The sequence below is a fragment of the Ceratotherium simum genome, chromosome 32 (genome assembly GCF_057802395.1).
Source record: "Ceratotherium simum simum isolate JZ-2026a chromosome 32, ASM5780239v1, whole genome shotgun sequence".
NCBI lineage: Eukaryota > Metazoa > Chordata > Mammalia > Perissodactyla > Rhinocerotidae > Ceratotherium > Ceratotherium simum.
The window spans coordinates 7,654,679-7,669,912 of record NC_141931.1 but is presented as its reverse complement, the minus strand read 5'-3'; the positions used below and the strand labels follow the sequence as shown (position 1 = coordinate 7,669,912).

Genomic DNA, 15,234 nt, shown 5'->3' with positions numbered 1-15,234 from the left:
CATGGTGAAGACAAGAGAAAAATCCCCTAGTGCTTTAAGCAGGGGAAGGATAAAAATAACCATTTTGAAATACATAGGCCAAGAGCTTTCTCCATAACAAAGGCCTGCCCTCTAAGGGAGACTGCTTTACTGGAGCTCAATTTGACCTGGGGAAAGGGCAAGGAGATAACTCCAGCCCCTGCTAGCCTTCCTGTCTCAACTAAGGGGAGAAAGAAACAAAAAAAACAAGAAAGAGGCTAAAAAATGCTTCTGAAGGTTATCAAAGATCAGGGACTCAGGTTAATTAAGTAACTGACACTTAATCATAAAATTATAGAACACTTCCTCCCCCCAACAACTCACTACCATCAACAAGGCTCCAGTAAAATAACAGTGAGATTACAACTTAGAGAGCTGCACAATACAGACTCTAAGAGAGTTCTTAAGGAAATCCAAAGACAAAGTGGGCAGGGAAAGGGAGAAACATTAAGGAAATTGTAGCCTCTGGCACTGACAGCTACAGCAAACATTACACAGCCCAGCTCCTAGCAAGATTATCATAAAAATTCACACTAAAAGCCTAATTACCTCAGTTCCTATTATCCAATACATCATGTCCAGCTTTCAACAAAAAATTACAAGGCATGATAAAAGGCAAGAAAAACAGTCTGAAAAGATAAAGCACACATCAGAACCAGACTCAGATATGACACAGATTTTGGAACTATGAAATAGGGAATTTAAAATAAGTATGATTAATATGCTAATGACTCTAATGCAAAAAGCAGACAACATGCAAGAACAGATGGGTAACGTAGAGAGATGGAAACTGAAAGAATTAAAGTGAAATGCTAGAAATCAAGAACACTGTAACAGAAATAAAGAATAACTTTGATGTGTTCATTAGTAGAATGGATACAGCCAAGGAAAGAATCAGTATGATTGAAAATATGTTAAGGAAATTCCCCAAACTGAAATGCAAAGAGAAAAAGAATAGAATAAAAAAAAGGAACGGAATATCCAAGAACTGGGGACAAATATAAAAGGTGTAACATACACGTAATGAGAACACCAGAAGGAGAACAAAAAGAGAAAGGAGAAGAAATATTAGAAGTAATAACGGCTGATAATTCTTCAAAACTAATGCAAAAACACCAAACTACAGATCCAGGAAGCTCAGAGAACACCAAACAGAATAAATGCCAAAAAAATTATACCTTGGTATATCATACTCAAACTGAAAAACAAAAGATAAAGAGAAAATCTTGAAAGAAGCCTGAGGGAAAAAAACACCTTACTTATAGAGGACAAGGATAAGAATTACATCAGACACCTCATCAGAAACAATGCAAGCAAAAAGAGAACGGAGTGAAATACTTAAAGTGTCGGAAAAAAAAACACACCACCCTAGAATTCCACATCCAGTGAAACTGTACTTCAAAAGTGAAGGAGAGGGGCCCGCCTAGTGCCATAGTGGGTAAGTTCACACACTCCGCTTCGGTGGCCCAGGGTTCGCAGGTTCGGATCCCAGGCATGGACCAATGCACTGCGTGTTAAGTCATGCTGTGGCAGCATCCCATATAAGTAGAGGAAGATGGGCATGGATGTTAGCTCAGGGCCAATCTTCCTAAGCAAAAAGGGGAGGATTGGCAATAGATGTCAGCTCAGGGCTAATCTTCCTCGCACACACACACACAAAAGTGAAGGAGAAATAAAAACAAAATAAACACTCAAATAAACATAAAAGGAATTTGATGCCAGTAGACCTGCTTTGCAACAAGTATTAAAAGAAGTTCTTCAGAGAGAAGGAAAATGATGTAGGTTAGGCACTCACAAATGCATAAAGAAGAGAAGAGTATCAGAGAAGGGATAAAGGTAAAACAAAATCTTTTTTCTTATTCTTAATTGATCTGACAACTATTTGTTCAAAGTAATAACAGCAGCAATGTGTTGGGTGATTACAGTATATGGCTAAGTGAAATAAATGAGAGCAATCTTATAAGGGATGGGAAAAAAAGGAATTGAGAATATTCTGTTATAAAGTACCAGCACTACGTGTGAAATGGTATAGTGTCATTTGAAAGTGGACCTAGATTAGTTGTAAATGTATGTAGCAAACTCTAGGGCAAGCACTAAAAAAATCTTTTTGAAAAGTATAATTGATATGCAAAGAAAGAATAAATGGAATCATATAAAATGGTCAACTAAAAGCAGAGAAGGAAGAGAAAGAGGGTGATAGAAATATAAAGAGAACAAGTGCAATGACCAGACATTAGTTGCAAACATGGTAAATATTAACCCAACTATATCAACAATCACTTTAAATGTGAATGGTCTAAATACACCAATCAAAAGACAGAGACTTTACAGTAGATCAAAAGGAAAACCCAACTATATATTGTCTACAAGAAACGCACTTTAAATATAAAGAGACAGATAAATTAAAAGTAAAGGACTGGAAAAAGATAAATGATGCTAACACTAACCAAAAAAAAGCTGGAGTACCTATATCAATTTAAGGCAAAGCAGAGGAAGAACAAGAGAAATTATCGGAGATAAAGGAGGGCATTACATAATGAAAAAGGAGTCAATTCTCTGAGAAGATGTAACAATCCTTAATGCATATGTGCCTAACAAGACAGCATCAAAAAAAACGAGGCAAAACTCATAAAACTGCAAGAAGAAATGGACAAATCCACTATTATACTTGGAAACTTCAACACTCCTCTATCAGTAACTGACAGATCCAGCAGACAGAAAATCAGTAAGGATACAGCTGAAGCAAACAGCACCATCAACCAACTGGATCTAACACTTCATCTAACAATAGCAGTATACACATTCTTCTCAAGCTCATATAGAACAAGACAGACCACATTCTGGGCCATAAAACACACCTTAACAAATCTAAAAGAATAGAAGTTATAGAGCAAATGTTCTTGGACCACATAGAGTTAAACTAGAAATCAATAATAGAAAGATAGCAGAAAAATCTCCATATATTTGGAAATTAAACAACAATTCTAAATAACACATGGGTCAAAGAAGAAGTTTGAAGAGAAATTTTTAAAATATTTTGAACTAAATGAAAATACAACCTAAGAAAATTTGTGGGATGCTGCAAAAGTAGTGGTTAGAGGAAAATTATAGCATTGAAGGCATATGTAAGAAAAAGATAACTAAAATCAAAGCTTCTACCTTAGGAAACTAGAGAAAGAAGAGCAAGAAGAAGAAAAGAAAGAATAAAATATGAGCAGAAATCAATAGAATTCAAACAGGAAAACAACAAAGAAAATCAACACAACCAAAAGCTAGATCTTTGAAAAGATTAATAAAATTGATAAACCTATAGTCAGGCTAGCCAAGAAAATATGAGAGAAGACACAAATTACTAATATCAGAAATTAAAGATGACTCTGCTACAGATCCCATGAACATTAAAAAAAATATATGATTATGAACAATTCTATGCCCTCAAATTTGATAACTTACATGAGAACAAATTCCTCGAAAGATACCAGTGACAAAAACTCTTACATAAAGAGAAATAGCTGATCTAAATAGGCCTATGTCTATTAAAGAAATTGAATCAACAATTAGTAACCTTCCAAAACAACAAGCACTAGGCCCAGATGGTTTCACTGGTGAATTTAAGGAAAAAATTATATGAATTATCTACAAATTCTTACAGGAAAAAATGAACACAGAGGGTGCACTTCCTAACTCATTCTATGAGGCCAGCATTACCCTACTACCCAAACCAGATAAAGACACTACAAGAAAACTACAGACTAGTATCTCCTATGAACAGAGATGCAAAAATCCTCAACGAAACATTAGCAAATCAAATCTAATAATGTAAAACATGAATTATATGCTAAAAATCAAGTGAGATTTTCTCCAGGAATGCAAAGGCTGGTTCAATATTCAGAAGTATTCAAGTAGTCCATCACACCAACAGTATAAAGAAGAAAAATCATATGATCATATCAATAGATTAAAAAAATCATTTGGAAAAAAATCCAACACGCATTCATGATAAAAACTCTCAGCAAACTAGGAATAGAGGGGATTTCCTCAACTTGATAAAGAACATGTATAAAATACTTACAGCCTACATCATACTTAATGGTGAAAAACTAGATTCTTTGCCCCTAAGATCAGTAACAATGCAAGGATGTCCCCTCTCTCCACTCATATTCAGTATTTTACTGGAATTCCTAGCTAAGACTGTAAGACAAGAAAAGGAAATAAAAAGTATACAGATCGGGAAGGAAGAAATAAAACTGCCTTTGTTCACAGACGACATGATTATCTATGCAGAAAATCCCAAAGAATCAACAAAAAATTCTGGGAACAAATAAGTGATTATAGCAAGGATGCAGGATACAAATTTAATATACAAAACTCAATTACCTTTCTATATACCAGCAACGAACAAGTGAAATTTGAAATTAAATACAAAATACCATTTACATTAGCACCAAAAAAAAAAAATTAGGTATAAATCTAACAAAATATGCACAGAATCTAAACAAACACAAAACTCGGATAAAAGAAATCAAAAATGATCTCAATAAATGGAGAGGTATTCCATGTTCATGGACAAGAATACATAATATTGTTAAGATGTCAATTCTTCCCAACTTTATGTATTCAACACAACCCTACTCAAAATCCCAGCAAGTTATTTTGTAGATATGACAAACTGATTCTAAAGTTTATATGAATAGGCAAAAGACCCAGAATAGCAGACACAATACTGAGAAGAATAAAGTCAAAGGACTGACACTACCAACTTCAAGACTTACTATAAAGCTACAGTAATCAAGATGAGTAGTACTGGTGAAAGAAAAGATAAATAGATCAATGGAACCTAATAGAGAGCCCAGAAATAGACCCACACCATTAAAATCAACTGATCTTTGACACATGAGCAAAGTTAATTCAATGGAGAAAGGACAGTCTTTTCAACAATTGATGCTGTGACAACTGGATATTCATATGCAAAAATTTGAATCTAGACACAGAACTTACACTTTTCACAAAAATTAACTCAAAGTGGGGGCCGGCCCGGTGGTGCAAGCAGTTAAGTGCGCGCGCTCCGCTGCGGCAGCCCGGGGTTCGCGGGTTTGGATCCTGGGCGCGCACCTATGCACTGCTTGGCAAGCCATGCTGTGGCAGCGTCCCATATAAAGTGAAGGAAGATGGGCACGGATGTTAGCCCAGGGCCAGTCTTCCTCAGCAAAAAAGAAAAAGAGAGGAGGATTGGTGGATGTTAGCACAGGGCTGATCTCACCAAAAAAAAAAAAATTAACTCAAAGTGGATCACAGAACTAAATGTAAATACAAAACTATAAAACTTGTAGAAGGTAACAGAGGAGAAAATCTAGGTAACCTTGAGTACGGCAACAAGTTTTTAGATACAACTCCAAAAGCACGTTCTATAAAGAAAAATTGGTTAAGTTGGACTTAATTAAAATTAAAAACTTCTGCTCTGTGAAAGACACCATTAAGAGAATGAAAAGACAAGCCACAGACTGGGAGAAAATATTTGCAAAACACATATCTGATAAAAGACTTCTATCCAAAAATGACAAAGAACTGTTAAAACTTAACAATAAGGGGAAAAAACAACTCAATTAGAAAATGAGCAAAAGATCTCAATAGACACTTCAACAACAAAGATATACTGATGACAAATAAGCATGTGAAAAGATGCTTAATATCACAAGTCATAAGAGAATTGCAAATTAAAACAGTAATGAGATATCATTACACACCTACTAGAATGGCTAAAATCCAAAACACTGACCATATTAAATGCAGACAAGGATGCAGAGCAACAGGAACTCTCATTCATTGTGGGCGAGAATCCCAAATGGTACAGACACTTTGAAAAACAGTTTGGCAGTTTCTTAGAAAGTGAAACATACTCTTACCATATGACCAAGGAATCATGCTGCAACTCGTTTGCCCAAATGAGTTGAAAATTTATGTCCACACAAAAACCTGCACACGGATGTTTATAGAAGCTTTATTTGTAACTGCCCAAGACTAGAAGCAACCAAGATTTCCTTCAATAGGTGAATGGAGAAGCAAACTGTGGTACATATACACAATGGAATACTATGCAGTGATACAAAGAAATGAGATAACAAGCCATAAGAAGACTTGATGGAACCTTAAATGCATATTACTAAGTGAAAGAAGCCATTGTGAAAAGATTACATACTGTATGATTCCAATTACATAACATTCTGGAAAAGGCAAACGTATAGAGACACTAAAAGGATCAGTGGTTGCCAAGGTTGGGGGAGAGGAGAAGCACAGGGGATCTGAAGGGTGGTGAAACTATCTTTATGATACTGTAATGGAGGATACATGACATTATGCATTTGTCAAAACCCAGAGAATTTAACAACACAAAGGATGAACCCTAATGTAAACTATGGGCTTTGGTTATTATGCATCAATATTGGTTCATTAATAGGAATAAATGTACCACACTAATGCAAGAGGTTAAAAGTAAGGGAAACTATAGGGGGAGGTGGATACCTAGGAGCTATCTGTACCATCTGCTCAATTTTTCTGTAAATCTAAAACTGTTCTAAAAAATAGTCTGTTAATTAAAAAGAATCAAATGGAGGAAAAAACGGGCAAAGAATTCAAATAGACTCTCCTCCAAAAGAAATTTACAAATTGCCAATAAACACATAAAAGATGTTTAACATCACTAGTCACCAGGGAAATGTAAATCACAACCACCATGAGGTATCACATCACATCCACTAGGAAGGTTAGAATCAAAGTCAAATAAAAACAAGCGTTGGCAAAGATGCACAGAAATCAGCATCCTCATACACCGCTGGCAGGAATATAACATGGTGTAGCCACTTTGGAAAACAGTCTGGCAGTTCTTCAAAATGTTAAACATAGAGTTACCATTTGACCCAGCAATTCCACTCCTAGGTATATAACCATGAGAACTGAAAACATGTCCTCACAAAACCTTGTATACAAATGTTCTTAGCAGCATTATTCATAATAGCTAACAGGTGGAAACAACCCAAACGTCCATCAGTGGATGAAAGGATAAACAAAATGCGGCCCATCCATACAACGGAATACTATTTCAGCCATAAAAAGGAATGAAGTACTGATAGATGTTATGACATGGATGAACCTTGAAAACATTAAGCTAAGTAACACAAGCCAGTCACCAAAAAAAACCCATCTATTATACGATTCCATTTATATGAAATGTCCAGAATGGGCAAATATATAGAGACAGAAAGCAGATTAGTGGTTGCTTAGGGCTGGGGTGGGGAGGGCTGTGAGGATGCAAGGATTGGGGAATGACAGCTATGTGGTATGAGGTTTCTTTTTGAGGTGATGAAAATACTCTAAAATTGATTATGGTGATGGTTGCACAACTGTGAATATACTAAAAACTACCGCACGTATACTTCAAATTGGTAAATTGCATGGTATGTGAATTATATCTCAATCTAAATATTAATGACTACCAAAGTTGCTAGATTTCACAAATAAAAATACAAGTATTGCATGGTTAATACTTATATGAAGAAATTATTCACTGTTTATCTTCAGTTCAAATTACATTGAATGTCCTGTATTTTATCTGGCAACCTACTCCCAAATCTGTTATCTCCAACCTAGAAGTTAATTATCCTCAGTTCAAGATCCATGCATCCAGCTACGTAATAGGTGGCTCTATTTGGTTACCCCCCCAAATCTCAAATGAACATAAACAAAACTAAAATCACCTTTCTTCTGAGGAGATATTCAAAATGTCTAAGAATTGGTACCTCAGGGCTTGTTCAGGTCCCCTGGAGTTCCCTCCCAACCCCTAATGGCCTGGCACAAACAATTTAGTGGTAGAATGAGGGAGTAAGTAGGAGGACGGTGTCTAGAAGCTGAGGTCAGCAATTATTTAACAATGGGGAGGAATTCCAACATGCTAACAAACAGGACTCACGGTGGGGAGGACAGCCCGAACATCAGCCTCCCTTTCTCCAGACGAAATCAGCCTCCCTCTCCCAATACTTTGCCACCACCATCACCTTTGACCTGGAAATTTCACATCCTATCCAATCTCCACAGTACACTAACTTCTGAGAGAAAAATCTGATATCTTCACTCTCCTGCTTTAAACTTTTCAATGCAATGGCTCCCACTGTCTTAGAATAAAGTCAAAGCCATTCAGGAACAGGTCTCTGCTTATCTTTCTCGCCACACTTTGCACTGCTCCCCACACCCTTCCTTACTTTTAAGTACCAGCCAAAAGACTCTGTCAGCCTCCATCCTAAAGGTACAATGCTCACTCGTGCCTCCAGGTGTCCCGTCCCCCCTACCCCCCCCCATAAATTCTTACCTGAGCAACTCCTATTCAACACCCAGGTTTTAGCTTAAAATACCAAATCCTCCATGAGCCCCTCTCTGAGGCCAGCGTTGAGTCAGGCACCTTGCGCAGCTCATCAAAAGCTCTAAACACACCCTATCACAGAATACTGTAACTGCCCACCCCCTTACCTATAACTCGTCTGGGAGACTCGAGACTCTGCAAAGCAAGGGATATCCTAAGAACTCAACAAAGACAGTATGAACAAAGCAATCAATCATCAAGTTAAAACTATGTTGAGGCCAGCCCGGTGGTGTAGTGGTTAAGTTCACATGCTTGGCCTCGGCGGCCCGGGGTTCCCAGGTTCAGATGCCAGGCGTGGACCGACACACCGCTTGTCAAGCCATGCTGTGGCAGCATCCCATATAAAGTAGAGGAAGATGGGCAAAGATGTTAGCTCAGGGCCAATCTTCCTCAGCAAAAAGAGGAGGATTGGCAATGGATGTTAGCTCAGGGCTAATCTTCCTCACACACACACAAAAAAGTTAAAACTACGTAACTAAATGTAATAAGAGTCTAGTTGAGTACTATCATTACTCCTTTAAGACTGAAATCACAGAAATACACAATCATATCAGGAAAATTTTCTTGAAAATAATCATTTTATGTTTTGTTGAAAAACTTCAGAATCCCAAGAAGGATAAAAATTCAGATTACTACCTTTTTTCCCCCTGCCCCCATACACACAGGCAATTATTTAAAAGGGTAGAGAAAACATATGCAACTCTTTAAAAGGCACTAAAAATTTGATATTCTTATCCTAGAAATCCAACATAATTGTAAAATAGGAACAAAAATTTCTTGAGGAAACAGAACTACCAACTTTAAAATAAATATAATATTTAAGCAAGTCTTTATGCTGTATCTTGTTCCAAAATGAACTTAAACCAGATTACAAAAATACACACAACACAACAAAATAAAATAAAATTTAAAGTAAGTAAAGAAACCTCAATAGAAAAAACACAAGGGTAAAAGACAAATTTAGAAATGAGGTTAGGACACAAACTATATGCTTCATGGTTCTGTATATTTGCAAAAGATGCATCAAAAGTGTGGCTCTATGCTTACTGGTGGTCCATCACATTCACTGGACTGTGTGAATACTGATACCGTCATCTTGCCACACCTTATATATATTTCCCAGGTCTTCTATCAATACCATCTTTCTTCTTCTTAATTCTAAAATCTCACACTCACAGTTTTTATCATTCAACTTTTCTATTTAGAAATTTTTCTTTTAAAAAAATATCCACAGGGGCCGGCCCTGTGGCATAGCGGTTAAGTGCGTGCGCTCCGCTGCTGGCGGCCCAGGTTCGGATCCCGGGCGCGCACCAATGCATGGTTTGTCATGCCATGCTGTGGCTGTGTCCCACATCAAGTAGAGGAAGATGGGCACGGATGTTAGCCCAGGGCTGGTCTTCCTCAGCAAAAAGAGGAGGATTGGCATGGATGTTAGCTCAGGGCTGATCTTCCTTCCCCCCAAAAAAGAAAACAAAAATAAAAAAAATATCCACAGATAACAGTCTATAGGATCACTGTATTTCCTTTCCAGTGACAAGCTCCTAATCTCTGGGATTCTTGCCAGAGCATAGCTCAGGACCCTAAGGAGGCAGGCCATACCTCTCACTGTAATGCCAAAACTGCCTCTTCTTAAGTATAGTTTACATTAGGCCAGAAAGTTACACGTATTTAAACTGTGTGGTGATTTAACAACCACTTTCTCTTTTACATAAAATAAGATGACAACGATGACAATTTTGTGCTAGAATAAAATCAAGTTTTGTGTTCACCCAGTTCTAAATCACATACCAACAGCTTCAACTGCAGGCGAAAGATCATAACATCAAAGCACATTTTGATTCACTCTGAAACAAATCTTTTCAAACAAATTCCTTTTGCTCTACCAAGATTTATGTACGAAAGCTGAAGTCTTCTATCCTCCACCCTTCAATAGAGGCACTTGGAATATAGTTAAGCGGATTGTTCCAGCTGTTTAAACTACAATCCCATGAGCCCGCCTCCTGGAGGCACTTGAGGCTTTCCGTACTTGAAAACTAATAGAATGGGTCAGTCAAAGGACGCACTTGAGGTCTGCATGTGATAAAAGTTGGGAGTGGGGGAACTATTAAGAAACCGAGAAGGTACTAGAGGTACATAATAAAACTAATTTTAAAAATACATTTTATAGCAATTACTGAAAAACATTTGGAATAGTACACCTTACTGTGCTATTTAAATACTGGCAACATCAATTTATTTGCTTCACTATTTTCATAAAACTGGATATCAAACTCTCCAGTATACTTCCTAACCACTTCTTATTGACATATACTTTGAAAAACCACCTATGCTTATAACTCAACTGCTAGTGTAACTAAGAACTTTTTGTTACACATTAGTTTTATTCTTTTAATAGAAATAACAACCATCTCTGTCAATACTTTTTGGTCCTTCACATGCTATGATGAATAAACTTTTTCTTAATAATGCCTATTTATATTTGCCTAACCAATATAACTATCAAGGGGGCTGGCCCGGCGGCACAGTGGTTCAGTTCACATGCTCTGCTTTGGTGGCCCAGGAATTGCGGGTTTGGATCCCAAGCGCAGATCTACGTACTGTTCATCAAGCCATGCTGTGGCAGCATCCCACATACAAAATAGAGGAAGAAGTGCACAGACGTTAGCTCAGGGACAATCTTCCTCATGCAAAAATAGGAAGACTGGCAACAGATGTTAGCACAGGGCCAACCTTCCTCACCAAAAACAAACAAACAACAACAAAATATATACACATATATATACACATACACATATATATACACATATATATATACACACATATATATACACATACATATATACACACATATATATATACACATATATATATATACACACACACACATATATATACATATATATAAAACTATCAAAGAACTAAGATCTTCACTACTTTATTTGAAACTCACAAACAACCTTGTCAACAGATGTTATAATTTCCACTTTATAGGTAAGGAAACTGAGATAGTAGCCACATTATATATCAATACAAACACACATGAATCCATTGTTTTGGGGCAGGTTTATCTAATGATTAAGGGGTGATGATGCCATCTGAAATATATTTTATTCCTTCTATCAAAAGATCAAATCAATCTAAACAAACCCATAGCTATCTAATTTCCATACATTTAACACAGGAATATTGCCCTGATTGCCTTACTACATCATAAACTTCATCAATTATAATCCCAAGACCATTGCTAACACACACCAAGAGAGTAACTAAACTACCCAAAATTACTCAGAACACAAACACACCTTGGCAATTACATGAAAACTAAATAAATAAACAACTAAAGCACTCTAGTCTTTAAATGCATTGCTAGGAAAACGCCACATATCAACACGTTCACTTCTTGAGAACTGCCACTGCTTGAGGCACGCAAATTTGGCAAGAAAAAAATGTGTAATGAGAATTCTCCTGTCCTGTGAAGCAACTGCACCTCAGAAGTTGCTCATGTTCAAATACTACACATCAATTAAAAGCCTCTTATCATGACAGACAACCATAACAAATTTAGCTGAATGGAGTATAGGTCCAGATATTGTTGAGGCATCATAGGTTTCTATCTCCTACAGACTTAAGCAAGACTAAATTTCTTTCACCTTGAGTTAAATGAGAGAAAATGCAATTCATATTTCCAGAAGCAAGAGTGGCATATTTTCCAGTAAGTTTCTTGTTCTCATTTTACTATTTTAAGAGTTCTGATCATCCCAGTGTTGCTGTGTGGCAAGATCTGACTTCTGGTGGCTGATCATTTTCATGGCATGATGCTTTACTAAAACCGTCTCCAAAAACTGTTTTTATTCATATTTAGCTTCAGTGTATTTATATACAAAATACCATTTCAATGGCGTTGTGCCAAGAAAAGAAATAGCTTGCTAGAATTTCAGTTGACTTTGTTAAAGGAAATTATTTTAAATTAATGTGGCTACTGAACTGCTGCCATCCTTAACCTCAGAAAATATGTTCCTTCTAATTTTTGCTGTGAACATTTATTTATTTAAGTTAGATTCCACCTCATGAATGTTGACGATCAGGAGTCTAAACCTTCCTGCTACTATTTCATACTCTTTTTCTAAACAAGGGCAAGCACATGTTTGCTGCATTAGTATGCACAGCCAGATCACCCCCATTAAGTGAAATCATCTATGTATTTTTGGTAGAATCCTTAACTTCCACGCCCATCAGTGAAATGGAACAAGGCTGTTTTGTTTGCAGAGAGCAACAATTTGATCTCTGGTTTACTAGATGGTGCTTGAAATATTTTTCCATATGTTTTTCCACAAAGAGAATCTGACATCAGCATGGTTTACCTTAACCAGTGAATGCAGGCTTTTTTCACCAAACATATCCCAGAGGAAGGTCAGGTCTTCCTGGCTATCCACATGTGGCTGCAGCTGGGCTGGCAGAGCAGCCAACAGTTCATACAGACCTATAAAATGAAAATAAAACACAAAGTGTAATCTCAGAGTGATCTCATCAATATCGCTTAAGGTGTGTATAAATGACGGCTGGAACATGTCATTTTTACTGGATTTGTATTCTGGGCCATCAAGCTAAACACTTCTCCAAAGAAGCAAAGGAAGCTTTTTGATTTTTAAATTCCAAAGAAGTATGTATTAACAGGCTAGTTTTTACCTTTCACCGTTGTTAACATTCTACAGTCATCCAAGTTTACATAACCTGAGACAGAAAATGTGTACAAGCTTACAAAAAAAGAAGAAAACGCATACATTCCTTTCCTTAATCGTTATTACATTTCCCTCAATGTTAGCCAGAGTGAAATGAGTCATGAATAGGAAAAACTTCCTTAGAAGAGCAGAAAATTGATAGAGTGGTCCATTAAAAAGGTCTTGTGGTTTCCAAATAGTTACTAATAATATATAGCTTCAAAAACATGTGCACTACCTAACGTCCAAACAAGTTCTAAGAAGACAGAATAAACCATAATTGGCGCTGCGTTATTGTAGTCACTCATTTTTAAAACAGCAACAACAATAAACTACATAGAACTTAATTTAAATTTGACTCTACTCTGGGGGTATGTGACACCCTCTGAAAGAGCTAAGGCAACAGATGCAGGTTGCTCATGGCTCTCCCCACTAGAAGCTTCCTAGGAGTAGACAGTAGTGCAGTGTTCCACAGAAGCTACTGCATAAACCATCCATCTTGTTCAGGGGCCGTCAGACTCCTGTCCAAGAAATGCTGCAACAGCGCTTGCCCAAGACTCTTCAGGGAGGTGACCTGGCAGAAGTCAGTATCAACTCAGAGCACATGTTTCATTTTCCAGTGGGATTACATGAGGTAAAAAGGACAAAATTCCTTTTATTTCTGTCTGCCGTCTACAAAAACACCAAGACCTCCTGGGATCTACAACACACGGGACTGTTGTTATTTCTGCTCTGAATAAGTGCTGTTGTTCATCACAGGGACAGGTTTACAAGGTATTTAACTAGCAAAGAATCATAGGGTAAATTATGGGCTGCTGATTAGTATATCTATTATCTTCCTAAAGCATTATAATCTTCTGATAATCAGTGATAATTTACAACCAAATGCATTAGGTTCCACTTGGAAAGTTAGATATGTCACTTGAGAGATTCGATTAAATTCAAACACTCCTGGGGCTGTATTTGGCCAAAAAGATCTAAAACACTCTAGGAAAACAAAAAACTTCTCCCAATTATATACTTAAGTATTCTTGGTGGTTTACATTTATATCCTTAAAAACCTGGCATCCTGCCTAAGATAGCTCTTATTTACAATTTAGGAAAAATATTTTTAAGGTATCTCAACCTAACTCAAAGTATAATAAACAGGTCACATTTTATACATATATACACACACACATTTAAAGTAATCACAATCGCCAAGATCAGTGGTTGAGGTCAAAAGTTCAAAATATTTTTTGAGGAATCTCCATACTGTTTTCCATAGTGGCTGCACCAGTTTGCACTCCCACCAGCAGTGTATGAGAGTTCCCTTCTCTCCACAACCTCTCCAACACATGTTGTTTCCTGTCTTGTTAATTATAGCCATTCTGACAGGCGTGAGGTGATATCTCATTGTAGTTTTGATTTGCATTTCCCTGATAGTTAGTGATTTTGAACATCTTTTCATGTGTCTGTTGGCCATCTGTATATCTTCTTTGGAGAAATGTCTGTTCAGGTCTTTTGCCCAAAATCAACGATAGAACTACCATATGATCCAGCTATTCCACTGTTGGGTATTTATCCAAAGAACTTGAAAACACCAATTTGCAAAGGTACATGCACCCCTGTGTTCATTGCAGCCTTATTCACGATAGCCAAGACTTGGAAGCAACCTAAGTGCCCATCAAGGGACGAATGGATAAAGAAGCTGTGGTATATATACACAATGGAATACTACTCAGCCATAAGAAATGACGAAATCCAGCCATTTGTGACAACATGGATGGACATTGAGGGTATAATGCAAAGTGAAATAAGTCAGAGGGAGAAGGTCAAATACCGTATGATTTCCTTCATTAAGTAGTAGATAATAACAACAATAAACAAACACATAGGGACAGAGATTGGATTGGTGGTTACCAGAGGGGAAGGGGAGGAGGAGGGTGAAAGGGATAATTCGGTACATGTGTGTGGTGATGGGTTGTAATTAGTATTTTGGTGGTGAACATGATGTAGTCCATGCAGAAATAGAAGTACAATGATGTACACCTGAAATTTTTACAATGTTATAAACCAATGTTACTGCAATAAACAAAAATTAAAATT

The 15,234-nt window shown here is 37.0% G+C and overlaps 1 protein-coding gene across 7 annotated transcripts in view; it reads right to left on the bottom strand.

The window, feature by feature from the left end:
- The window catches only part of MPP7 (MAGUK p55 scaffold protein 7), a 264,230-nt gene that overhangs the window by 131,868 nt on the left and 117,128 nt on the right, over positions 1-15,234 (bottom strand). For all 7 annotated transcript variants that reach the window (XM_087420720.1, XM_087420721.1, XM_087420722.1 and 4 more), the window contains one exon: positions 12,790-12,908. In XM_087420720.1, the coding sequence (XP_087276846.1) occupies positions 12,790-12,908 (119 nt within the window). The remainder of the gene's footprint in view (positions 1-12,789; positions 12,909-15,234) is intronic.